Source organism: Callorhinus ursinus, unplaced genomic scaffold (assembly GCF_003265705.2).
Source record: "Callorhinus ursinus isolate GAN/ISIS: 27379988/994484 unplaced genomic scaffold, GSC_fseal_2.0 scaffold34, whole genome shotgun sequence".
In the NCBI taxonomy this organism is placed as follows: domain Eukaryota; kingdom Metazoa; phylum Chordata; class Mammalia; order Carnivora; family Otariidae; genus Callorhinus; species Callorhinus ursinus.
In genome coordinates, this window is record NW_027397096.1 from 6059539 (window position 1) to 6086849 (window position 27311).

The 27311-nt window shown below is 50.1% G+C and overlaps 1 protein-coding gene across 3 annotated transcripts; it reads left to right on the forward strand.

The window, feature by feature from the left end:
• On the forward strand, positions 1-26380 carry ADAP2 (ArfGAP with dual PH domains 2). 3 transcript variants are annotated; one of them, XM_025851236.2, is made up of 11 exons: positions 4-196; positions 1075-1205; positions 2896-2987; positions 6066-6145; positions 7094-7206; positions 14434-14580; positions 17694-17777; positions 20250-20312; positions 21806-21883; positions 22602-22830; positions 23759-26380. In XM_025851236.2, the coding sequence occupies exons 1-11, from the start codon at positions 103-105 to the stop codon at positions 23791-23793; spliced, it is 1146 nt and encodes a 381-aa protein (XP_025707021.1). In that variant the 5' UTR covers positions 4-102; the 3' UTR covers positions 23794-26380. The 3 variants fall into 3 exon arrangements, with proteins under 3 accessions (XP_073735495.1, XP_073735493.1, XP_025707021.1); XM_073879394.1 differs by lacking the exon at positions 14434-14580 and having other exon boundaries at positions 1-196; XM_073879392.1 differs by lacking the exon at positions 23759-26380 and having other exon boundaries at positions 1-196; positions 22602-23752.
• The last annotated feature ends 931 nt before the right edge of the window (positions 26381-27311 follow it).

Genomic DNA, 27311 nt, shown 5'->3' on the forward strand with positions numbered 1-27311 from the left:
AGCTGCGTCGCTCTCCACCTGCCCGCTCGAGCTCAGCGCCGCGAGGGGCCGCCGGGCTAGGGGGCGCCTGGGCTGAGCCCCGGTGAGCCCGCCGGGCGGGCCATGGGCGACCGCGAGCGCAACAAGAAGCGGCTGCTGGAGCTGCTGCAGGCGGCGGGCACCGGCAACGCGCACTGCGCCGACTGCGGGGCGGCGGGTAAGGGTGCGGCGGCCGGGAGCAGGAACCCTGCCCGCCGACCTCCTCTCCTCCTTCCAGACCGGGACCGGTCCCGGGCCCCCGCGGGACCCGGGCGTGACCCTTCTGACACCTTCGCACCCAGGCCCCCGCCCACCCAGACAGCGAACGTCCGTCTAGCGCCCTCGGCCGAGCTCTCCACAGCGGCTGCCGCGCCCACCCGAACCCAGGCCCCCTGACCTCCCCACTCTGGACCCGGACCCTTCCATATCCTTGGACCCCGACGCTAGACCCGGACCCGGATGCCTTGACCATCTTATTCGCCCGCCCCGCCAGACACCCCACCTACCCGGACCTCGGTCCCGGACCTCTTCACTCTGGACCCAGCAACCTCCCACGCCCATGGACCCAAACATCCCCCCCCCCACCGAGGGGTCCCAGACCCCCGGGCCCCTGAAGGTCCGGTGCTCCCTTCCCAGCTCCCGGAGGCCCCTGGGGTCCTCCCAAGTTCCTGCTCCGTAGCGCGCCGACTTCCCCACCTGCAACTCCTCAGCCGGGCGCAGCGGTGCCGGCGCCTTCCTCCGCGCTCTCCTCTCAGTTCCCCGGAGTCTTGTCACTTCCACTTTGCACTCGCCTCAGCCCCTCGCCCCATCTCTAGACTCCCTCCAAGATCATCCTGGTAGCCTCCGTGCCTTGGCCGTGAGCTGACTGGAAGGTTGCATGCTGGTATCTTAGCTCACCCAAGGTGGGGGGACAGAGAGAAAAGGGCTTCCTAACACGGCAGAGCTGGGCGCCAGAAATCCCAACGGCCGAGCCCTGCCTCTCCAGCACCCCCAGCCCAGCCCTGGTCTCGGTGTCTAGCTCTCCATCCAACTCCGCTTCTGCCCTCTCGCCCCTAGATCCTGACTGGGCCTCCTACAAGCTTGGCATTTTCATCTGTCTGAACTGCTCCGGTGTGCACCGCAACTTCCCAGACATCAGCAAAATTAAATCCGTGAGACTTGACTTCTGGGACGACAGTACTGTGGAGGTAGTGAGGGGGGGCACTGGAGAGCCTCGAAACAGCAGAGCCAGGGTGGAGGCGGTGGGCCGGTGGCCCCATTCTTCTGTAGGGGAGGAAACCGAGTTCCAGAGCCGAGCAGTAAAAAGCAAGAGAAAGCACAGCCTATTAGAGTCCCTGCTTAGACAGAGACCCTGAGTGCAAGGCCCTTGCTGGTTGCAAGGCCCTGAGAACTTGTTATTTCCCTCAGTTTCCACTTCTGTATAAGGATCCCACTACCCCTTGGAGTGGCTGCTGTAAGGATTAAATGTAGGCTCAGTGCCAGTACAAAGTAAGTAGTCAAGTAACACTGCTGTTATCGTTAGCTGAAGTCCTGGACTGGAACCGAAATATACTAATTCATGGTTTGGGTCCCCCTTCCAGCACCCACCCCACCCCACCCCTCCTACCCCACCCCCCACCTCCCAGCCAGGAAGGGCACCGTTTTGCTCTCCTGATCTATAGAGATGGAGGACACCTTCAGCCTGGATGATAATACCATTTTGGCGAGAAAAGCTTCAGAGAGCAAGCTGTTCTAAATTGTGCTGGTTGGCTGAGGATTTCAAGGACTACTGGAGAAGCAGGCCCGTGTTCACTGAGTGCCCACTCTATGTCAGACACTGTGCTAGATGCTTTATTCGTTGGATACATAGTTACTGTAAGCCTACTATGTGCTAGGTATTAGGAAAGAGCAGTGAATAGGATAGAGTCTCCGCCCATGTGGAGCATATATTCTAGTGTAGGAGAAAGACAGGAAGCCAGTAAACCAGCACATAGACCTGAAGGTTGTTTCTTTGTCTCTTATGACACACCCATTGTACTTTCTTCATTTTTGCAGTTGAAATCCCTGAAGCTCGGGGAGGTTCAGTACTGCCCAAGGGTCACTCAGTGAATCAGTAGTATAGCTGGGATGTGAAGCATGCTCTGTTGGGATCCAAAGCCCATGCAAATCCTGAGTCATAGTCTAGAGTCCTGGGGGTGGGGGAGAATGGGGTTCACTCTGCTCAGGGGATGTAAATTAAAAACCTGATATTTCTTCCCACGTGTGCCCTCACCCCAGATAGGCCACCTCTGTTCCTGAGTGCTAACTGTTGGCCAGGGCCACTCTTGGCGTATCTGCCTCTGGGTCTGTCAGGTGTTCATAGGGCCCCAGTGATCATCCTGACCGACCTACTCAAGGGGGCCAGTTCCAACTTCTTCCATCCTCCAGCTATGTCTGCTTCCTGCACGTAGCTGCTGGTGGTCCTGGCCATCTGGGGAGGGGGTGGGAGAAAGAACATGAGTTTTGGAGTTAGACAGGTCTGGGTTCAAGTCCCAGCTCCTCACTCTCTAGCTGTGTCACCTTGGGTAAGTCACCTAACCTCTCTGAGCCTGTTTTCTCACCCCTAAAATGGGGATGGTGATATTAAAATTTTCGAGGGGATAGAATGAGTTAATGGGTAAGGACTGTAAAGTGCTCTGCCTACATGAGTTATGGTTGCTGTAGCACCTCATTGTCCCAGGCTGGAGCTTCCCAGCAGCATGGATAACCAAGCCCAATGGGACATGTCAAACTCCAGTAGAAGTGTCTCCTGACTCAGCCTAGGAGCCACTGGGAAGAGTGGCCTTCTGGGTAGACACATGGTTTCATTTCACGTTTTTTCAAGTTCTAATAATACCCCAAGTTGCTGTTGTCTTGCAGTTTATGACCCACAATGGAAACCTCCGTGGGAAGGCCAAGTACGAAGCCAGAGTCCCTGCTTTCTACTATGTCCCCCAGGCCAACGACTGCCTGTGAGTGGGTCATTTCTTGGTCTCATCTCCCCCACCCCTACTCCATCTCTGGTGCCTTTGTCTCTGGTGGTCTTTTTTTTTTTTTTTTAAAGATTTTATTTATTTATTTGAGAGAGAGAGAGAGAATGAGAGATAGAAAGCACGAGAGGGAAGAGGGTCAGAGGGAGAAGCAGACTCCCTGCTGAGCAGGGAGCCCGATGTGGGACTCGATCCCGGGACTCCAGGATCATGACCTGAGCCGAAGGCAGTCGCTTAACCAACTGAGCCACCCAGGCGCCCGTCCCTGGTGGTCTTTTACATGCACCTGGTGGACCCGGAAAGACGTTTGGTGCTGTCATGGAGAACGCTTAGACCTGGCCTCGTTCCCCCCTCTACCTTTATTGCTTGGATTGTCACTTCCCCTCTCTGGGACTCAGTTTCCACTGTTGTGACACAGGGCATTTTCTTTATGATCCGCCCCTTTGCCTCGGATGTTCTCATAGCCTACTTGTGGTGGCTAACTCGATAGAGAAGAGGAACCCTGGTATTTTAGTAGAAAAGATGTGTTTCAGCTACTTCCTAGGGAGTGTTGTGCCCAGGGCTGTCCCACTTGAACTCAGCGTAGCTCCAAAGCAGCTGTCTGGCCCCAGATAATCACCATAAAAATAATCACCATAAAATTTAATCACCATAAAAATAATAGCAGCTACTAACATTTATGGAACTTTACCTATGTACCACGCCCTGTGCTATAGGCTTGTGTGCAATTAATGTGTTTAATTCTCTCAACAACTCTGAGATAACACTGCCACGGTCCCCACAATATAGATGACATACCTGAGGCTCAAAGAGACAGAACTGGGACTGACTAGCCCATCTGACACCAGGGCCCTGGGGAAATCTAATAAAAGTCGGGGGAAGCTGTGAAGCAACAGGAGGTTTCAGGTCCCCTAGATGTGAGGGATCAGTGTGGCCCTGGTACCTAGTGACCCCAGCCTCTGCAGGACTGACTGCCTGAGGCTTAGCCTTCCTTCCAGGGACTCAGCCTCACTGCCAGGGCTGCTAGACAGCCCCCCCCCCCCCAGCCACCACTCTGATACAAATGGAAAGAAGATACACCCTCTGGGCAGGTTATGACCCCATGGGGGGGGCGGCTATGGCTTTCAGGAAGCAGGCTGCATTTCAGCCCCCATTGTCCTCTAGCCTCAGCAGAAAGCTTTTGGACAGCACACAAACTATACAACTGTACCTAGTACCCTGCCATTTCCCAGTAGTTAAACAACTCAGGGGCTGCTAATGCAGCATGGAGTGGCAGGGTAGGGGGCACAGCTTTCTGCTCAGAGGACCCCAGTATGGTTTCCTGACTCTACCACTCTCTGGCTATGAGAAGGTGGACAAGTTACCAAACTTGTCTGAACCGTGGCTTCCTCATCTCTGAAATGTACTTAATGCTGCCTACATCATGGCATGGTGGTAGAGATTAAATGAGATAATTTTATGTAAAATGTTTTAGTCCACTTCTCAGTGTCACCTTCAGAATGCTGCCTTGTCCCTGGCCCGGCTGAGGGAGGTGCCAGCCTTAACTCGAGAGGGTCTGGCTCCCCTTGCCTCACTGTTGCTGCTCCTCAGCCCTTTGCTGCAAGGGGAAAGGAACAGGCATTTGGTGAACACCTACTATGTGGTAGGCTTTCTGCCGGCATTCCAGACACTACTTGCACGACTCCAACCACAGGCCCGCACCTTCCCCCCTTGTAGTGGAACACTAATGGCCTCCTCCCTGTAATTCTAAAAGACCTTTAAATTCCCCACCTCCAGGACCAGGACTGGGGCCTCAGTCTCCACTCCCTCTCCCAGCTCTGATCCTGTGGTTCGGGGTTCCACAGTGGGCTTGGTGACTCTCCTCAGTGTGCCTGGGGTGAGGGCTGTGCATTAGTTAGGACTCCTGACGATAGAAATGCAGTTTAACCCAGCTTAGGCCCGAGCGGATTTTGTGGGTTCTGGGGATCAGACCGTAGGAGGGACAGAGGTGGAGCTACTCTCAGGAAGAGCAAGCCAGGGGCACAAACACTATTGGGCCTCCTACACTCTCTGTCTGGTTCTCATTCCTGCCCCTTCCTGTGGGCCAGGCTTCTTTCATGTAGCTGGGAGCAAGGCCACTTGATCCTGGGCTCCAGCTCCCAGCTTGGCGGTGAGAGGGCTTCCAATCCATCCCCCTCTCAGTTTTGCTCCTTTTGCTCTGATAGCTCAGGGCAGAGCTCTGCTTAGCCAGTTCAGGTCAGGTGCCCACTTCTGGGTCATTCCTTGTGGCTTTGGGGTAAGGTCACATAAACCTTGGAACATTTACCTGGAAAAGGCAAGAGGGAACCAAACAATTGAAATAAGTTTTCTGCACGGGTCATGTGACAATATCTGATTAGGCTAACATTAAACTCCTACTATGGGCTGATCATGGTATTAGGCCCTTTTATATATATTTAAACCCCTCAACAACCCTGAAGGGAAGGTAGGTATAATATTATTGACGTGTTCCCCAAGTTCAGAAGAGTTAAGTAACTTGCTGCTGGTCACACAGTGGATAAATTGGGGAGGATGACCAGGTCCCGGGTGGTTGGACCCCAAGATCACTGCTCTGTCCAGTGTAGCAGGCCCAGATTTTATGGGCAAGCCAAAGGAAGAGGCTCATGGACTCTCCTGGCTTCAGCTCATGAGCATGCAGTGGGACATGTAGTGTAGATGGTCCAGGGGACCTGGTTGACCTAAAGGGCTGGGCTGGGGTTGGAATAGCCCAGTGGTTTTCATATCCCCTTTGGGGGGGGTATTTTTCCCCAGGAGACACTGGCAATATCTGAAGACATTTTGGGGTGTCATAACTAGGGAGGGGGTACTACTGGCGTCTAGAGGATAGAGGCCAGAGATGCTGCTAAGCATCCTACAGAACACAGGATTCTTCCCCTTCCCCCAACAGAGAATTAGCTCCAAATGTAACGGTTCCGAGGCTGAGCAGCGCTGGGTGGTGTGAGCAGGTAGTTGCTGTGACATCCCCACCCTGTGGGAAGGGGACGCCTCAGACACAGTTGACCAAAGTTTCCCTCTTTTTAGGGTGTTAAAGGAACAGTGGATTCGAGCTAAGTATGAAAGACAGGAATTTATGGCCGATGGGAAATCCATCTCACCCCCAGGTAAGGTTATTTCCATCATCTTTTGAGGTCTATATTCTAATGAATTCTAGACAATAAAGTGCCTGAGTATTAGGAAGAGGGCCCAGGCAGGAGATATCTGCTGGCCTCACTGTGGCCACAGAGGCCAAGGTGTGGGTTCCTCTGCCTCTGAAACAGCAACGTGTCAGCTGGTGGAGTTTTATGGTCTGAGTGGTCAAGAAGTATTTTTATCTCTGGTCCCCACAGGGCCACACGTGTGTACAGAGTCTTAGTATAAAGTTGCAGGAAGACTCACCCGCCAGGCTGAACAGTTAGAAAAAGGCACCCCTGCTCTTGGTGAGTGTGGCCCCTCGTGTGACAAACCGCTTGGTAAGGAACATGGGAGGGATTTCTGCCTCCCTTCCTACCTTTGTGTGGGGCACAACCCCATGGCTGGCCCTCGACCCGTGGTAGTGTCTGCCCAGCTGCTCTGAGTCCAAGCTCACACTGACCTGGAGGGCAAAGCGTCCAGAACCACTGTGAGGACCGGTGACGGCCAGAGCTTAGCGCCCCTAGCTATGGGGAGCACACGGTGCTCTTCCACTAGCAGGTTCCTAGAGGTCACTCATCATTTCCGCCCTCTGAGGGGTTTCATTAGGTCGATGTCGACGTGACATTGGGCAGCACCGTAGCGGCGTCTTTCAGAATCATGCAGTTTCTCAGGACTTAGCCTCCTAAGGGTTTAGTTGGTCTTCTTATGAAATAGCCAAAGAAGGAAGTTAGGGAGAGCCCAACCGAAATCATGAGACTTTGCAAATTTGGCCCCAGACAGAACCCTACGTGCTGCAGCTGACATAGCTAAGTTAGATTTAAGATATTTTAGCACTGGGTGGAGCGTTCACTCTACCCTCGAGACCCTACGAGGTTTGCAAACTGCTTGTTTATCTTAAGGATGTGGGTGTTCCCTCTTTCTCTTCCTTGGTGGCTAAGGTACCCGAGAAGGGTTCCTGTGGAAGCGAGGAAGGGACAATGCCCAGTTCCTGAGAAGAAAGTTTGTCCTCCTGTCAAAAGAAGGCCTCCTGAAGTACTACACTAAAGAGGAGGTAAGAGACCAGACCAGCAAGGGGTCCCTCCCTGAGCGCTGGACTGTACCCCACTGAGGTCACATTGGAATCAATGGTGCCGTGTCTTCTGGATAATCTCAGCTGCTGAGTGTTTAGCACCGCATGGTTACTTTTCCACAGTTAGGCAATCAATCCAGGCAATCAAAAACATACCTTCTCTTCACGTAGAATCGGCTTAGAATGGTCCACAAATAAGCCCTGGATGACCACTTGAGTTTACTGCATTTATTCATGCACTCAAGAAATTATTTATTTATTTATTTGAGCGAGCGAGAGAGAGAGAGAGAGAGAAGAAGCAGGGGGAAGGGCAGCAGGAGAAGGAGAAGCAGACTCTCTGCTGAGCAGGGAGTCCAGCGTGGGGTTCGATCCTGGGACTCCAGGATTATGACCTGAGCCGAAGGCAGACGCTTAACCAACTGAGGCAACCAGGTGCCCCACAAGAAATTATTTATTGAGCACCTACTATATACTAGACATTCCTATAGACACTGGGGCTACAGCAGTAAATGAAACTAAGCTCCTGTTTTCATGGGGCTTTCATTCTAGTGGAAAGAGACAGGTGGTAACCAAAACGTACATCAATATATGATAGACGAGGTATAGTAGGTTCTGTGAAGAGAAATAAAAGCGGGTGAAGAGTTAGAGGATGGTGGGGCTGATATCACACAGGGGTCAGGGAAGGCCCCTCTGATGACATTGGAGCAGGGAAATGAATAAAAGTGAGCAAGTCAGGGATGCCTGGATGGCTCAGTCGGTTAAGCATCTGGTGCTTAGTTTCGGCTCAGGTCATGATCTTGGGGTCGTGGGATCAAGCCCTGTGTCAGGGTCCGGACTCAGTGTGGAGTCTGCTTGGGCTTCTCTCTCTCTCCCTTCTCCATCTGCCCCTCCCCTCCTAAAATAAATAAAATCTTAAAAAAAAAAGTGAGCAAGTCATGTGCGTATGTGGGGGCAGAATAGAAGAAGTAGAGGGAACGTGAACATGGTCCTGCATGTCAGTTAGAAAATGACCCCTCCGAGATGGTGTAGCCCTGGGGCCCAGGTCTAGACAAGCAGAAGCCTAGGTTGCAGTTCTCACTTACACCCTCATCCAGGGACTTTTTGTTTCGTGCACAAACTACTCAGCCATAAGCCACAGCCCTGGCCTGAGCTGGGAGGGTGGTGTGGTGGATCAAGGAAGCCAAAGTGATCTGTGCAGAAGGAGCAAAGAGAAGGATGGGAGGAGATGAGCTCACATAGGTAAGGACCTTGTAGGGCCTAGTAAGACTCAAGATTTTTTTTTTTTTGAAACAGTTTTATCAAGATATAAATTCATAGGGATCCCTGGATGGCTCAGTCAGTTAAGTGTGGGACTCTTGATCTCAGTTCAGGTCTTGATCTCAGGGTGGTGGGATCGAGGCCCGTATCCAGCCCACATTGCATCGGGCTCTGCGCACAGCAGGGAGTCTGCTCCGGATTCTCTCTCTCCCTCTCCCTCTGCTCCTCCCCCACCACTTGTGCTTTCTCTCTCTCTTTCCCTAAAATAAATAGATCTTAAAAAAAGATGTAAATTCACATATTATACAATTCACCCATTTAAAGCAGACAATTAATGGTTTTTAGTGTACTCACAGAGTTGCATAACTGTCACCGCAACCAATTTTAGAACATTTTCATAAGCCCCAAAAGAAATCCCACACCCGTTAGCCCTTATCCTCTACCCATCATACCCCCCCAGCCCCAGGAGACCACTGATCTACTGTCTGCCTCTGTAGGTTTGCCTATTATGGACACCTCAAATACACGGACCATGTGGTCCTTTGTAACAGACCTCTTTCATTTTGCATATGTGTTTAAGATTCGTTCATATAGCACGTATTAGTACTTCTTTTTATTGCCAAGTACTGGTCCACTGTGTGGATAGTTCATCTGTTCACTTAGTTGATGGACATTTGAGTTATTTCCACTTTTGGGCAAGTATGAATAATGCTGCTATGAACATTGGTGTACCAGTTTTCATGTGGACATGTTTCCACTCTTCTTGGGGCTATACCTAGGAGTGGAATTGTTGGGTCATGTGGTAATCTGTATTTACAGAGGAACTGTAACACTGTTTTAGAGGAACTGCCACACTGTTTTTCAAAGTCCCTGCACCATCTAATGTTCCCACCAGCAATGTGTGAAGGTTCTAATTGCTCCACATCCTCACCAACACTTGCTGGTTTAACGATGGGACTGGCTGGGATCACCTGGGCGGGGAGTGTGGGTAGATGAGAAAAGATGTTTTGTTTTAGGGTTTTTTTTTTTTTGTATCCAAAATGTGTTTATTGGGATAGTTTCCCATTCATCTTTTTTTTTAAGATTGATTGATTGATTGATTGATTTGAGAGAGAGAGTGCACAGAGGAAGAGGGAGAAGCAGACTCCCCACTGAGCAGGGAGCCCGATGTGGGGCTCGATCCCAGGACCCTGGGATCATGACCTGAGCTGAAGGCAGATGCTTAATGACCTGAGTCCCCCGGGCACCCATGTTTCCTACTCCTCTTGATTCAGGGTGCTTTTAGTGCTGCTCCTGTCTGAAGGACCGCCCTCTATAATTCTTGCTTTTCTTCCCGTGGCCTGGCAGAGGACAGTGGAGTAGCTAGGACACAAAACGACCATTTGTGCATGGCTAAGGACCGTGGGGATTCTGTAGCACGCTGGGCACTTCACGTCCATGAAGTAGGTGTTGGGGCTCCGCGCCAGGTGCTGCTCCTTGTGCTTCCTCTTCTCTTCTGGGGATGGGTGCAGGAGATCCATGTGGTCATGGGGAGGTTGTCACCTCCAGAAAGGAGTGAAAGCACAAATCCTAGGACCGAGGATTTTTTGTTACTTGTTGCTCAATGACAAACCACCATACAACTTAGTGGCTTAAAACATCAATGTACTATTTCTCTCAATCCTGGGGGTCAGGAATTTGGGCAGGCCTTGGCTGCTGCAATGTACTCCCTGTGGCATCAGCCAGGTCACTGGCCCTGCTGCACTGAGATGGTGGTTGGGCTGGCCGAGAGTGTCCGGGAAGCCTTCACTCATAAGTCTGCTGCCTTGGGTTCTCCAGGGAGGCTCTGGCTCTCCGTGTGCTTGTTCCGTATTTAGGAGTCTGGCTTGAGTTTCTTTGTAGCGTGGCAGCTGGCCTCCCCTAAGCAAAGGGAGATGCTGCTCGGCCTCTTCAACATGAGGTCAGGAACTACCTTCTGTTGATCAAAGCAACTCAAGCAGCCATATTCAAGGGAAGCGGATATAGACTCCCCCTCTTTATGGGTATCATGGGGTGTGCATACTGGGAGGGAGGGAATTGGTAAGGACCATCTTTGGAGGTTATTTACCACGTTGAGCCCTGAGACATTCCAGTATTTCAAGGGCAGAAAAAAAAAATGAGAAGTTTCCAGCAGAGAATGTGAAGGAGCGGCCAACAAAGTCAGAAAAGGGCAAGCTCTGAGCACGTCAGCCATCACCTGACTCCATTTCCTACATGTAGACTGACTGACTGATTGATTGATTGATTTCCCCTGTTGCTTTCCTAGATAGACCACAGCAATGCTATCAGGGCTGTCCAGTGTGACTGCAGCCTGGGGCCAAGTGAAAAATGGTGGGGGGTGAAGAGTATTACCCCTCCAAGTAAGAATTAGGGATTTCTTCTCTGTCCAAAAGGCAGGCAGAGAAAGGGCTGCCGCAGAGTTAGGAGCGGACGCGGCACCCCTGCAGCAGCTATGAGTTGGCCTCTAGGAGAGTCTCATCCTTGGTTAGCCAAGGTCAATCTGTTTCTCAGTCCTAAGCCAGTTCAGTCTAAAACAGTCTAAAATCAGAATGAGTGGCTTTTGTTATTTTTTAATTTCTTTCCCAAGAGGGAACTTCTTTTAAATTGTAAAGGTAATTCATTTTTACGCTAAATTTTTTGGTAATACAGGGTGCCTGGGTTGCTCAGTCGTTAAGCGTCTGCCTTCGGTTCAGGTCATGGTTCCAGGGTCCTAGGATCGAGCCCCACATCGGGCTCCGTGCTCGGGCAGGAAGCCTGCTTCTCCCTCTCCCACTCCCCCTGCTTGTGTTCCCTCTCTCTCTGTGTCTCTCTCTGTCAAATAAATAAAAAAAATCTTAAAAAAAATTTTTTTTGGTAATACAGAAAAGTAAGTATAAAGAAAGTGAGACTCATCTCAACAAAATAAAATAGTAATACCCAGAACACGTTTTCTTAAGAACTCTACAAAGCAAAAAGAAAAAGACAATCCAATGGGGAAATAGGCAAAGAAAATAGACTGGCAGTTCACAGAAAAGGAAACCAAAATGCCTGATAAATATAAGATAAAGATAAATATAAGAAGAGATGCCCCAATCTCTCTGGGCAGTCAGGGAAATGCAAAATGAAGCCATATGGGATATACTGCACCAGAATGGCTGGAATTAAAAAGGCTGACAACTCCATGTAAAGGACGTGGAGTAACTGGAACTCCCATATGTTACTTGGTGGGATTGTAAAGTGATACAACCGCTTGGGAAAACCATTTGGTAGTTTTTACTGAAGGTAGATATACACTTAACCGTATAACCCAGCCATTCCACTCCTAGGTATTTACTGAAAAGAAACAAAAACATCTGTCCACAAAAATCTTTGTATGTGAATGTTCATAGATGTTTAATTCATAAAAAAACCCCACCAAAATGTGGAAAGAACCCAAACGTCCATCCACAGCTGAATGAACAAATTGTAGTATATCCACAGAATGAATATTACTCAGCAATAAAAAGGGACAAACTACTAATAAATGCAATAATGTAGATGAATCTAAAATAAATTTTTCTGGGTGGCGCCTGGGTGGCTCAGTCTTTAAGTGTTAAGATGCTCTGCGGGAAGCCTGCTTCTCCCTCTCCCACTCCCCCTGCTTGTGTTCCCTCTCTCGCTGTGTCTCTCTCTGTCAAATAAATAAATAAAATCTTAAAAAAAAACATTGATCTAAATTATCCTATAAAAATTCTGTGGTATTTCACTGTATGGATATACCATGATTGTTTATTTAACCCGTTATCCCTGATGGATATATATGTATATATATATTAGTTATATATTATATAGTTATATATTATCATATAGTTATATATTATAGATATAATAGTTTCTCTTCCCCCTCCTCCTCCTCCTTCTGCTACTACTACTATTATTCTAAAAAACACAGCAACAAGTATCTTTTGACATACATGTTTGCACAGTAATGCAGTTACTTCCTTGGGATAGATTTGCAGATGTGAAACTGTGAGTCAAGGCAAAATAGTCAACATTTTAGGGGCACCTGGGTGGCTCAGTCGGTTAAGCGTCTGCCTTCGGCTCAGGTCATGATCCCGGGGTCCTGGGATCGAGCCCCACATCCGGCTCCCTGCTCAGCAGAGAGCCTGCTTCTCCCTCTCCCTCTGCCTGCCACTCGGCCTATCTCTCTGTCAAATATATAAAGATATAAGTATATCTTTATATAAATATATAAATAAAATCTTTTTAAAAATTCAACATTTTGGCGTGCCTGGGTGGCTCAGTAGGTTAAGTGTCTGCCTTCGGCTTGGGTCATGATCCCAGGGTCCTGGGATCAAGCCCCATGTCAGGCTCCTGTCTCAGCGGGGAACCTGCTTCTCCATCTGCCTCTCCCCCTGCTCATGCTCTCTCTCTCTCTCTCTCTCTCTCTCTCTCTGTATCTCTGTGTCTCGAATGAATAAAAATAAAAAATAAAAAAATTCAACATTTTAATAAGTATGACCAAATTTCCCTCTAGAGAAGACTATCGAATAGAACTTTGTTCAGTGATGGAAATGTTCTTTGTCTGCCCTGTCCGATACCCTAGCCCCAAGTGGCTACTTGAGCACTTGAAATGGGGCTAAGCATAAGGAACTGAAGTTTTATTTTTGTATTTTTCTGTAACTTTTTTTAAACTAAGCTCCATGCCCACTGTGGGGCTTGAACTCATGATCCTTGAGATTAAGAGTCGCATGCTCTACTGAGTGAGCCAGCCAGGTATGCCCCAAGGAACGGAAGTTTCATTTTTTTTAAAGATTTTATTTATTTATTTGAGAGAGAGAATGAGATAGAGAGAGAGAGAGAGAGCACGAGAGGGAAGAGGGTCAGAGAGAGAAGCAGACTCCCTGCTGAGCAGGGAGCCCGATGCGGGACTCGATCCTGGGACTCCAGGATCATGACCTGAGCCGAAGGCAGTCACTTAACCAACTGAGCCACCCAGGCATCCCGGAAGTTTCATTTTTATTAAATTTTAATTTAAATAGCTACATGTGGTTAATGGCTGCCCCAGGTCTAGAGTGTTTGTACCATTTTTCTCTCTTACCAGTTACAAAGGAAAACACTCTTTTCCCTTCCTTGCTTAGATACCAAGCAAGGAATAGATACGGTTAATGCTTAACCCGTGTTCCAGACCCCTGCCAACAGAGTAGAGTGTGGAAGGGAGCTCCCCAAGACTCCCATACCTGCTTTTATCTGTTTATCTGTTTTATTTATTTATTTTTTTTTTAAAGATTTTTTTTTTATTATTTATTTGAGAGAGAGAATGAGAGAGAGAGAAAGGTCAGAGGGAGAAGCAGGCTCCCCGCTGAGCAGGGAGCCCGATGTGGGACTCGATCCCGGGACTCCAGGATCATGACCTGAGCTGAAGGCAGTCGCTTAACCAACTGAGCCACCCAGGCGCCCTGTTTTATTTATTTTTTATTTTTTTTAAAGATTTTATTTTATTTGACAGAGAGAGAGACACAGCGAGAGAGGGAACACAAGCAGGGGGAGTAGGAGGGGGAGAAGCAGGCTTCCCCCTGAGCAGGGAGCCTGAGGTGGGGCTCGATCCCAGGACTCTGGGATCATGACCTGAGCTGAAGGCAGACGCTTAACGGCTGAGCCACCCAGGTGCCCTTTATCTGCTTTATTTCATTCATTTGGCTTCCATAAATGATTTACTTCTGAAAAAGTTCTGTGGCTAAAAAGTTTGAAATGTCCTAAGTTCAGGCCTTTCCAAGCTACCTCCCAGCTCTGAGAAGCCAATCTGATCAAGTGGAAATGGCGGGATGGCCAAAACACAGGAGAGCAGTACAACATCGGTGCATCTCGATATTAGAGCAGGAACATTTAAAAGCCACGGAAAGATACAAATTGGTTATCCGTGTGTATTAAGGCCTGGTGAAGGTGGAGAGAAGTCACCTGCATCCTCTCTTTCAGGGTAAAGGCCCCAAAGCTGTCATCAGCATCAAGGATTTGAATGCCACCTTTGAGACAGAGAAGATAGGGAACCCCCATGGGCTGCAGATCACCTACAGGAGAGAGGGCCACATCAGGAACCTGTTCGTGTACCACGAGAGTGGGAAGGTGAGATGACCGGCGTTGCCATCCCGGCCCCCAGCCCACACGCAGGACTCTGCTGGCCTGCCTTGCCAGCTGGTTCAGCTGCCGCTTGAGGTGTGCTGCCGCTGTTGGCCTCATCTCTTGTCCCTTTCCGGTCCCAGAGAGCCGTAGGAGCAACGCAGAGCGAGGTCAGGGGGAAAAACCTGACAAGCACCATGGGGTGTGCGCCTGGACAGCGCATAGCCACTACGGGGAGTCCAGTTAGCAGGAGGGGCTATGCCCAGGGGGACGAATCCAGGTAGGGCAGAGACTCTGCATGCAGGAACAGGGATGAACGGAAGATCCGGCAGCCCTGAACTCGAGGGCCCTGCTTCTCCCCACGTGGTCCTCGGAGTTAAGCAGTTAAGTGGCTGCCTTCGGCCCAGGTCATGATCCTGGGGTCTTGGGATCGAGCCCCACGTCCGGCTCCCTCAGAGCGTTAGCATCACCTTGGAGCTGGTTAGAAACACAGTCTCAGGCCCACTGGAACCTACTGAATTAGAAACTGCGTTTTCACAGGAGCTCCAGGGGATCCTTAAGCACATTATAGTTTAAGACATCAACTCTGCCAGAGAAGAGCAGGCCAGTAGTACAGGTCCAAGAGAATAAGCTAGGTCAGAATGAGCAGTCTCCTGACTGAGCAAGGGACACAGATGCCAAGTGGAAGTGCAGAGGGGTAGAGGTGAGGGTAGACATTTTTGAGTGCCTATTAATTCTGTGCCAGGCACTGTTCTTGGTAACCACCATACATCATTTCTTTCTTTCCTTTTTTAAGATTTTATTTATTTATTTACTTATTTGAGAGAGAGAGAGAGAGAGAGCACCGAGTTGGGGAGGAGCAGAGGGAGAGAGACAAACAGACTCCCCACTGAGCGCAGAGCCCGATGCAGAGCTTGAACCCATGACCCTGAGATCATGACCTGAGCTGAAATCAAGAGGCAGACCCTTCATTGACTGAGCCACCCAGGCGCCCTGCTGTATATCATTTCTTAATCCTCAAAACAGTCCTGGAGATGTTTTAACCCTATGTTACTGAGCCACAGGCATGTTAAGTAACTTGCTCAGGGTCACCCAGACTATGATTCCTGAGTCCTACGACCATCTTACCCCACCCCCCTTTGTGCCTCTGCTGGAGGGAGAATCCTTGGTAGCAGGAGCCAGGAACCCGAGACTGAGACAAAGATTTTCCCAAGGGGCCCCAGCACTGGGATGCTGGCAGAGTCTGGGCAGAGTTCCTGGCAGTGGAGGCTATGAAGAATTGGGGTTTGGAGTCAGAAACTGGAGCCCTGATTCTGCCACTCTGGGCTGTGTTACTGGGCCAAGTCCCTTCCCCTCCTCCATCTGCTTGTTTATGGATCAGAACACCCACCTGCCCAGAGGGGTTTAGAGGGTGAATGACCATGAACCGTGAATGTGAACGAATTTCATTACAGTGAAGTACATTTCAAACATTAATCTCTGCTAATTAGGGCACCTGGGTGGCTCAGTGGTTAAGTGCCTTCAGCTCAGGTCATGATCCTGGGGTCCTGACATCGAGCCCCATGTCGGGCTCCCTGCTGAGCAGGGGAGTCTGCTTCTCCCTCTCCCCCCCTGCTCATGCTCTCTCACTATCTCTCCCTCTCAAATAAATAAATAAAATCTTTAAAAAACAAAACAAAAAAACCTCGCTAATTATTTGCTCATGATTGTAGCAGTTGTAAAGGGTAAAATCTTATGGGCAATTTCACATCTGTATCTCTCACTCAGTCTTTTTTTTAAGATTTTATTTATTTGGGAGAGAGAGAGAGCAGGGGGGAGGGGCAGAGGACAAGCCGACTCCATCTGCAGAGTGTGGAGCCCGCCACGGGCTCAATCCTCGGACCCCGAGATCATGACCTGAGCTGAAGTCAGACACTTCATCAGCTGAACCACCCAGGCAGCCCACTCATTCACTCTTCCAGTTAGTCCTTATTGAGCCTCTGCAATGTGCAAAGTACTGCCCTGGGCTCTAGAGAGTGTGGTAGCAAATAGGGCAGAGCCATGGGTGGGCTTCAAGGATCTCACAGACTGGGGAGGGAGTAAGATGGGGAAATAGGCATCGTTGATACTGTCTGGCCCTTCTCTTTTCCTCAATGCCCCAGCTTCTCTGTTAGATAGGCATAAATGGGGGCTGCAAACTTTCATGCCTGCAGGAGCCACGTAGCTCATTTGAAAGTGAAGTGGACAAGGGGCGCCTGGGCGGCTCAGTCAGTTAAGCGACTGCTTTCGGCTCGGGTCATGATCCCAGGGTCCTGGGATCAAGCCCCGCATCGGGCTCCTTGCTCAGGGGGGAGCCTGCTTCTCCCTCTGCCTGCCGCTCGTCCTGTCTTTTTTTGACAAATAAATAATTTAAAAAATAAATTAAAAAAAGAAAAAGAAAAAGAAAATCACTCTGGGGAAAAAAAAATCACTCCGGCTGCTGTGGGAGGACCCTTTGCAGAGCAGCGGAGCCACAGCAGAGCCAGCTGGACAAGTGGTTCACCAGGGATAACGGTGGCCCACACTGCCGAGGATGCACTCCCCCCAGAAGGACGCAAGCCAGTCCAAGCCAGCTTTGGGCCAAGTTGCACTCCAGGTGATGAGCATCCACATTGGAGGAGAATCTGCAGGTGTACCTGCCCGCACTCGAGAGCCAGTCTTTGACATCTGAAGACCCTTGCTCCTCCAGTTGTGTCCCACTGACCAGCATCTCATCACCAGAGAGCTTGTTAGGAATGCAGGATCTCAGGCCCCACCTACCTCAAACCCACTGGATCCAAATCTGCATTTTAAAAAAAGAGATGCTCAGGTGATTCTTACACACGTTGGAAAGGGCCAAGCAAGGTCCAAGGCCATTACCTAACTCTGGTGCAGTTCACCTTGGTCTTTTCCCCATGGCTCTGGACATCTGTCAGTGGCTTCCCACTTGCTCTGGCATCGTCCTCACAGATACCTGTGATCAGTGCACAGGCCCCTGAGCAGAACTGGGATGGGGGGATGTGCATGTGCTGAACCTGAAGACCCAGCTAGCTTCCTGCCACCAAACTCAGCTCCCCCACTACTCCATCTCACAGGCTGTTTGTTCTCGTTTTTCTCCACAGGAGATAGTGGACTGGTTCAATGCCCTCCGTGCTGCCCGTCTGCAATACCTAAAAACAGCCTTTCCTGAGTTCCCGGAGTCTGAGGTGAGCTAAACGTGGACCCCAACTTCTTCTTCTTTTTTAAGATTTTATTTATTTGAGAGAGAGAGAGTGAGAGAGAGCGTGAGCAGGGTGGGGGGAGAGGGAGAGAAAAGCAGACTCCCCGCTGAGTGCGGAGCCTGATGCTGCGGGACTTGATCTAATGACCCTGAAATCATGACCTGAGCAGAAACCAAGAATTGGATGCTGAACTGACTGAGCCACCCAGGTGCCCCATGGACCCCAACTTCTGAGTCTCCTCCCTGCCATCCCCTCTCTTTGTCTGCTGACCTCAAAAATACTCAGAGGCCAGACTAGCTTTGTTTGTGGACAAGACCTTGAGATTTGGGGTTGGATACCTCACAGGGAAACCAAAGGCTTTCTTTGGGGGATTATGGCCTCACACATGGCAAGGCAATCTCCAAAATATAGGTCAGACTGTCCCCTTTGGGATGCATAGCCACCATCCCCAGTGTCAAGGGGCTCAGGATTTGGACTTCTCTTTTTTGGGGGGTATCTCTTTCTCACCCCTTTTCCCACTGAAATGTGCAGATGATTCCTAATGTACTGTTTACAAAGTGCTTTTGAGCCCATTTTATCTTGTATTCCCTGTTATCTAGTAATCCCTTGTAGTAGACAGTTAGGCGGAGTGATTATTCCCGTTTTACTGATGAGAAACTGAATCCCCAGAAGGTCAGGTGAATACTCAAGGGTGCTCTTCCCACTCTGATGTCCTCCCTTTGCCCTTTTGTGTTCTGGTCTTGGGAAGGCAATGGGATCTTCTCCATTACAATTCTAACAGGAGCAGTCTGCCTTCTGTGGCCAAGGTAATGGTGATCCTGAGAACTTCATTATGGTCATCCTCAGACTTGTGGGGCACCCATCTACATCTCTCAGGTGTGTGGGGCAGAGGCTGCTGCCTTGAGCCAGGAGGCTCGGGCTCTCACGATGCTCTGTCGCTAACTCACTGACCGCTGTGGGTCTCATCACTTCCCAGAGCATCTGTTTCCACATCTGTCAGATGGTGATTGGGCCATCTTCAGGGTCCCTTCCAGCTCCGAGGTGCTATGGTCTGGGGTCTGCTTTCCACCCTGCTCTAGGAGGATTTTGTAAATGATGGGGGCGGAGACACCCTATTCATCCCAGGACTTTCTTGTTCCAAACCGTTAGACCCTCCTTGAATGCCTAAATGCTCCTAAATTCCAAGGTTTGCAGGGAGCTAAGTTTTGGGAACAGGTGTCCGCTCCAGGCCTGGCAGTGCACGGAATTGGCAACTCTCTGGGAGCGACTCCAGCCAGGCCTGTTTCAGGACCCTCCTGGTCTGCCGAGTCAGCACCCAGCAGGAACAAATGCACAGTCTGCGGGCAGGGCGCTGTGTGTGCTGAGTGCGGACTAGAGGGGTCACAGGACAGACTCCCAGCCTTCGTCATCCGGGCTGGCTCTCCAACTTTGCTGACCTCTGCAGAGGACATTGATCTTTGGCCAACTCCTCAGTGTCTTCTCACCTCCTCTCCTCTCCCCTCCCATGTCTCTGCTGCCTTTCCTCCCCCTGCGGCTAGGGATGGCCTGAGGTTCTGGGCAGCCACCTGGACCTGGCTCAAGCTTGGGGATCCAGAGGCTAGACACCTGGGGAGTTCCAGTGGGGCGGCGGAGGGGGAGTCCCAGACTAAGAAAGGGGTGGCCTCCGAAGTCAGAGAAGCTGATGTGTTACCTGGGGCACGTCACCTCACTGCTCTGAGCCTTGGTTCGCTCATCTGTCATTGTGGGGACAACACCTCCTTTCCAGGGCTGCTGTGAGACTCGAGAGAGCCTCGGCTTCTAGGACTCAGTCAGTGAGCAGTGCTCCATCCATGTGCTCTTCCTTCTTCCGGTTGCTTCCCTAGGCCGAGACTAGCATGGCCCTGGCTCGGGTTCAGATTCTTGCACAGTTCAGGAGTCTTCCTTCCAAATGAAGGAATTAAGGCCTATAGAATGTATTTTGGGGCCAGGGGAGTGGTCGAGTTTATCTTTTTCGGCCCACAGTTTTCTTCCTTTCGACTTCCTAGACTTCACTTCCCCTTTTCCCCTGCCCTGGGCCCAATGAAGATAATAATGTCCACCTCACAGGGTGGGTGAGAACTGCACCCAGAGCTTGACACACGTAGACCCTCAGAATATGCCCCCTGACACCAGGAGGGTTTCCTCAGAGCCTTGCCTCTGTCTACCTCCTGGGGTTGCTGAAGGAATCCTCAGACTAACTCCTTAAGCCACGATTGGGCTCTGCTGGTGAGCTCCGCAAACATCTGAGATGCTGTCATCTGACTGTTGAAATGTTAATATTGCATCCAATACCACATTCCAAATATAACCCTGTGAACCATGAGCACACATCCTTCCCCATTCCAAACTTCCCCTATGTTGGGGAGCCAAGTTCAGTGGGGGACCTTGAACCCTTGGCGTGTGAGTCGGGGGATCAGTGTTATATCTCCCTTCCCCCAGCTCGTGCCCCTCATCACCAGGAAGTACCTCAAACAAGGCTTCATGGAAAAGACTGGTCCAAAGGTACGTTCCACCGCTCTCTGGGGGACTTACACGGCCCTGGTTCCAGTGGGCAATAGGGCAGAATTTGGGAAGTGGGGAAGTGGGGAGCCAGACGGTGGTGGGAAGAGGGAGGGAAGGGAAGATAACCCAATGTTTGTCAGTTCCTGGGGCAAAAGAGCAAGTGGAGACTGGTGAGCTGGTGCGTGGTCCAGGATGGCTACAGGTGCTTCTGATCCGTGGGCATCCTCCTTCTTTATCGACATCACAAGCAGCTTCTTTCCTCCTTTTTTTTTTTTTAAGATTTTATTTATTTGTTTGAGAGACAGTGAGTGAGCAGAGGGGAGAGGTGGGGTAGAGGGAGAGGGAGAAGCTCATTCCCCGCTGAGCAGGGAGCCCGTGCAGCTCGATCCCAGGACCCTGGGATCATGACCTGATCCAAAGGCAGAAGCTTAACTGACTGAGCCACGCAGGAGCCCCAGCTTCCTTCCTCTTTCTTCCTCTTAACTCCGTCTAACTGACCCCACTCCTAGGAAAACATAGCTGAAAAGGGACTCTTCGGGGCGACAGCTTTTGCCCTTTCCAGAACCCGTGTGAGCTTTGTGCTGGGGGCCTACCAGGACTGTCCAAGTGAGACGGGGGCTAGTGACTGGTCTGAAAACACACACCTAGGCCCACACATGGTCTCACCCCTTCCCAGCACACACACCCTCCCTCCAACTCAGCCTCTGCCCTCCTTTGCTAAACCTGCCCCAACTCCCAGTGCTGCTCATTCCCACTTACCTAGGAAGGAAGGGAAGGCTGGCTGCTCTTGGGCATCCCTTGGAGGGTCCGGAGGGGTGACAGCTCCTGCTGTGAGAGCATCTGGGGGCGGGGGGGGGTGCCCAGCCTGGATGCCTAGAGGGGCGCAGCTCCAAGTCAGAAGTCTGGCTGGAGAGGGGAGGAAGGGGGGAAGGGAGGACAAGAAGGGAAAGCAGAGGGAACCTCCTAAAAAAACTCCCAAAGCAGCGGCAATCCAATGCTTGCTTTTTCTTTTTTTTTTTTTTAAGATGTCTTATCTTGACAGGATGGATGTTAAGACTGCAGGGAAAGGTGTTAGGCAATCAGTGTGAAAGAAAGCCTCTGGGCAGCTCAAAAACAAGTCAAAGCATTGCACATTTTGTTTTCTGCCTTTACCGGCTGATGGCACAGCCACTCCCCAAGGGTTCCTGCCAGGGGCTTTCTTTCCCCTGACCTCGGTTAGAATTCCACCCAGGCCAGCGCTGTCAGCACTGCTGAGCCATCACTGCTTCTGACTTCCACTTCCTTTTTCTGAGACTTCTTGTCTGTAGCCCTTCTTCCTACCCACAGCAGCACCCAGAGGCACAGGGTGCAGCCAGCGGGGGGAGGAGGGGGGGAGGCGGGCAGAGCCTCCGGGAGGAGCGCTGGGGTGGCTGCTGGCTAAGGGACTGGCCAGCTCTCTGACCTCTGTGCTCCCCCGCTTGGCTGGGCCTGGTTTGAGCTTCCCTCTTTTGCAGCAGAGAGAACCTTTCAAAAAAAGGTGGTTTGCCCTGGATCCCCAGGAGCGGAGGCTGCTCTATTACAAGAACCCACTGGTAAGAGCCACTGCCGGCCCCTTTTCAGTACACCCGCAGACAGAGGTGGGGTCTGGCTAGCCGGGGACCGTGGGGAAGTGGCAGTGCAGGAGAAACCTGGTGAGGAACACACCTCCACTTTTGCTGGTCTCTGTCATCTCCTGTGCACAGGACTTCCTCTGTGTATCCAAAATGCTGTCAGTGTAGTTAAACATTGTAAAACATTGTAACACTTATATTTTACAATGTAAACATTGTAAAAATGTAGTTCTTCCTCTTCCTGTCTCCCGGGCTCACTTCTCAAGGGGAGGCTAGTAGTTAGGACTGTGGGCTTTAGAACTTTCAGTCCTGCCACTTAGTGGTATGCTTTGGGCAGAGCACTTAGCTCTTTGTGCCTCACTTTCCTCCTCTGGAAAATAGGCTTAATAACAGTGCCTTCCTCAGAGGTTGCCATGAGGATTATATAAGTTACTTAAGGTCAAGAACTTGAATTCTTGGTGCATAGCAAGCTGCCCATGATGTTAAGTAAGTATCATTTTAACAGATCACGTGTGTGATATCTTTTATGGTTTTGTAGCCTTTCAAATTCCAGGTCCCACCAAGCAGAGATCCCCAGCAGAGACCCTCACTACACGCATGAAACACCTCTTCCTAAAATAGAGCTTGGGGGATGTCTGGGCTGCAGGTGCCTGTCTGCCCCAGGTGTGGCCTCTGATGACCAAGTGTCCTCTATCTTCAGGATGCCTTTGAACAGGGCCAGGTTTTTCTTGGGAGCAACGAGCAGGGGTACGGAGTCTACGAGGACCTGCCCAAAGGTATCCGAGGGAACCGCTGGAAAGCCGGCCTCACGATTGTCACCCCTGAGCGGAGATTCATCTTCACCTGCCCCAGCGAGAAGGAGCAGCGGGAATGGCTGGAGAGTTTTCAGGATGTCCTCTCCCGCCCCTTGACGCCCCTCAACCTCCTCAGTAAGATGCACAGCCTGAGCTTTGTTCTTTCGGCCAAGGGCAGAAGGCAGAACAGGGGCCTCACGGGGTTCAGCTGGGAGCCCTGAAGCCGGGGTCGTGGCTCCCCACTGTGCTTTTAACATTTTCTTCTCTTCCTGCCAAAGAAAAGTACAGATGGTGCACATTGTCGCCAGGAAGCCCTCTCTGTCCACATACAGTTCTTCTGTGGGGAGCTCTACCTCGTGAGCTACCCGCCCCCCACCAGTCCCTCTCGGCGTGAGAAACCCTGGCCTGTTATTATTAGCTACGGTCACACCCGCTGGGCAACCCCTGGGGTCTTGGGTTGCTCTCCACTCACAGAGGGAAGGCTATTTTTGGTGCCCTTCTTTTCTCTGTGTGGTCCCTTCTGTCTGCTTCTCTCCTCGTCCCCTTCACCCCAGATGTGTGACAAGTAGGTTTCTGTCTGCTGACAACCCTGTGAAAAATGGGAAGACATTCTGAGCCGGAGTAGGAAACTTCTGGCCTGGGGCCTGGTTTGGGGGCACCGGGAAGAAGTTCTGTGTTTGGAAAAGGACAGACGGAGGAGGTGACCCCACATGGCCCCTTAGGAGAAGCCCTTGTGCCCTTTGAGTCAGACCAGTATAAACCCACCCGCTTTTCACTTTCCAAAATCTTAAAGCCAAAGAGCCTGAGAAACAGACTTGGAAGTTGCTCGTGAAGCCCAGCAGCTGGTGCTTTTTGGTCCCTGCAGGCCTGCATGTCTGACTCTCTGTGTCTGTGTCTCTCACTCTCTACTCTGGGGTGTGTCCCCTCTGTCTCTCGCCCCGTCGGTTCGTTTTTTAATTCTGGTTCTCTGTCATTGTGCCCCTGTCCCCTTGCTGTCATTTCTTTCCAGTAGGACTACACTGGCACGATTATCACCTGAGCTCTCTTCTTGCTCCCCTGGCAGCCGCATCATCGGAGACTGGCCACAGCAGCAGGTGACCGCCCGGCTGAGGAGCTGGCCACTGGTCACGTGGAGCTCGTGGTAGGAAGGGCAAGTTCTCACCTCGGCCTTGGTTGTCCCGCAGCAGTGCCCCGCCGTCAGCAGCCATGGCTGGCCATGACTTCTGCCAAGACTGAAGCTTTGGCCTTTCCCTGCTGGCTCCCTGGGCCTTCCCACTGTCCAGCCCCGGCGGAGGGGGGGCGGGGAGGTCTTGGGGATCTAGCCCATGACCTCAAGGCCCCGGACCTCTGAATTGAAGACACTCCAACAAAGAGCCACCCACTGTGTCATGCGAGTGGCATGTTTGCTCAAAGAGAAAAAAAGTTGATTCTGGATCTAACCATGAGGAAGTAATCAGACAAATCCACGTGAGGGAAATTCTATGAAATGGCTGGACTGGACTCTTCAAAAGTGTCAGTATCATGAAAGATAAAGTAGTGAGGAAACTGTTCAACATTAAAGAAGGCGAAGGAGGCAACAAAATGCAGTTCATGATTCTTGACTGGATCCTGGATTTTTATGCTTTTTTTTTAAGATTTTAATTTTTAAGTAATCTCTATACCCAATGTGGGGCTCAAACTCACGACCCTGAGATCAAGAGTCACACGCTTCACTGACTGAGCCAGCCAGGCTCCCCCCTGGATCCTGGATTTTTTAAAAAGCAGTTATAAAGGACATAATTGACATACCTGGGGAAGTTTGAATATGGATGTATATTAGCTAATCATGTTGTGAGACTGATAACTATGTTGTATTTGTGTAGAAGATTGCTCATTGTTCTTGGTGGGTACATGCTAAAGTGTTCAGGGGTAAAGTGTAATAATTTTTAGTCTACAGCTGACTCTTAAATGGGTCAACAAAGAAAAAGTGTATGTGTACATGTATATAGTGTGTGTGTGTGTGTGTGTGTGTGTATAGAAGACAGGAAGTGTGTATACACACACACACACAGGGAGAGAGAGAGAAAAAGCGAGCCACTAGCAAAATGTTAGCGACCGAAGAATCTAGACGAAGTATAGATGGGTCTTTGTTGTCCTATTGGTGCAAATTTTCTAAAGATTCAAAAGTGTTCAAATTAAACACTTGGAAGCTGGAGGAAATTTTTAAAGAAACACCCACTCCCACTCTTCAAAAGCAGTGTGTTCTCTACATGAATCAAAACAGTTCTTGGGAAAGTCTCGTCTTTGTGCACATTTTAGAAGTGAAAACCCAGAGAATACCAAAAAAAAAAAAAAAAAAAAAACCCGCCAAAAACACAAAAACCAATGTCCCAGTTGATTACCATCCTACTCGGACGCAAAGAAGCAAGCCAAGGAGGCAGCTCCACTGGACCCCAGGGCAGAGAGTTCTCTAGTCTGCGAGCCAGCTCTGGCCTTTGCCACTAACTTGAAATGGTCAGAAACCTCATTCTCCCACCCATGTGCCTTGGTCTTCCTCTTTCAGATGAGGAAGGTGTACTAACTATTGAAATTCCATGGAAGCGACAAGTATTTTTGAGCCTCTCCCAGGTGCCAGGATCTGTGCCAAGCCCTGGGAATAGGGCAGGAACCAGATGGTCCCTGCTTTCACAGATGACAGACTGCAGCAAGGCAACCCTTACACGGGGTGGGACAATGCCATAAGTGTTCAGAAAGGGAAGTACAGACCTCTGTGGGAGCCTGCAACATAGGGGTTCCCCTGAGGGGGAGAGGGGGGCCTCCATGCCCTCCAGAAAGTGATGTTGAAGTTGAAACCTTAAAGATATTTGGAGGTTAGTCAACAGAAAGAGGGTGAGGAAAACACTCGTCTGAGGGCAGAAATTGTTCAAAGGCCCTTAGATGAGAAAGAGGAACTGAAAGAAATCTGGAGTGGCTGAAGTGTTAGAGAAATAGATCAGCGAGGTCCCTGCTCTATGACTCTTTGTCCTTCAAGTCACGTGCAGAACGATGGGGACCGAGGGGGTGGAGACCAAGAGGGTCAGGAGGGTGTTTAACAGAGTCTCTGCTTTTTATGGGGTTTTCCTACGGATCCCCCAGAGGACAAACAGCATTATTGGAGTGTCTTTCTGGAGGCTTCCTGACAGCCCTGATGGAGAAGGGGGTGCTTCCTCTTCTAGCCCCTGAAGCACCCTGAAAATGTCTCTTTCGTAGGCAGTCAAAGCTACTTGGCATGAAGAAGCAAAGTCCATGAAAAGATTTGAAACTTAGGAAAACAAATAAAGGGTGGGAAGGAGGCGGGGAGACCAACTGGGAGGACACTGCATAAATCACAAGCCCCAAAGTGTCATTGTGGGCCTGTGTCTGAGACAGCACACCAGCTCTCCTTCCCACCTCTTCTTTCTTAAACATCCTTCTTCTGTTCAGAAAAGCAAGCCATACCTCTTACCACCTTAAACCTTACATTGCTCCAAGGCAATAAAAATCACTGGGATGCCAAATAAAGAGACAGTTTGAAATAGGAGTGACAAGCCTCCTTTTTAAATTTTATTTTTTACATTGTTCTATACTAAAGTTGACTTTTGTACTGTTTTATAAATGTTAATACATGTATGGATTCCTGTAACTACCACCACAATCAGAATAAAGAATGGTTACATCGCCTCAAACACTCCCGGTGCTACCTCTCCATGGCCACACTCTTCCCCTGCCACCTGCCAACCACAATTCTGTCCTTCATCAGCCCAGATTTATATTTTTGATGATGTTCTATGAATGGAATCATTCAATATGTAATTTTTGAAATTGGCTTCTTTCGCTCAGTATAATGTCTTCAAGATTCATCCAAGTCATTGCATGTATCAACAATTATTATTGCTGAGTCGTAGTGCATTGTATGGATATGCCATGGTTTGTTTATCCCATGGAATAGTACTCGGCAATAAATATGAATGAATCATTGGTACACGCAACAATATCCAGGAGTGGAGCGGCTGGGTCATTTGGTAGGTGTATGTTTAACTTTATAACAACCTGTCAAGCTGTCTGCCAGAGTGGCTGGACCCTTTCACATTCCCACTAGCAATGTCCAGGCACTCTGCCCAGAAGTCCCGTGCCCTACCTATGATGGCACCGAGCCAGGCAGAGAATTCCAGTTATCCTACATCTTCACCAGCACTTGACATTGTCAGTATTCTTAATTTTAACAGTTCTAGTAGATGTGTAGTGGTATCCCGGTGGTTTTCATTTGCATTTCTCCAGTGGCTGGTGATGCTGAACATCTTTTCCTATGCTTATCTGCCAACCTTGTATCTTTGGAGAAGTGACTTTGTCCATGTCTCATTTTCTTTCTTTTTTTTTTTAAGATTTTATTTATTTATTTGACAGAGAGAGAGACAGGGAGAGGGCAACACAAGCAGGGGGAGTGGGAGAGGGAGAAGCAGGCTTCCTGCTGAGCAGGGAGCCCAATGCGGGGCTTGATCCCAGGACCCTGGGATCAGACCTGAGCCGAAGGCAGATGCTTAACAACTGAGCCACCCAGGCGCCCCCATGTTTCATTTTCTAAGAATTTATTTATTTACTTTTTATTTTTTTAAACGTTT

Bases quoted from the DNA above. Each gene is read 5' to 3' on its own strand.
- ADAP2 (XM_073879392.1), top strand. From the start codon at position 103: ATGGGCGACCGCGAGCGCAACAAGAAGCGGCTGCTGGAGCTGCTGCAG. The intron at 7,207-14,433 runs GTAAGAGACCAG...CCTCTCTTTCAG, and splicing joins AGTACTACACTAAAGAGGAG to GGTAAAGGCCCCAAAGCTGT. The intron at 17,778-20,249 runs GTGAGCTAAACG...CCCTTCCCCCAG, and splicing joins CTGAGTTCCCGGAGTCTGAG to CTCGTGCCCCTCATCACCAG.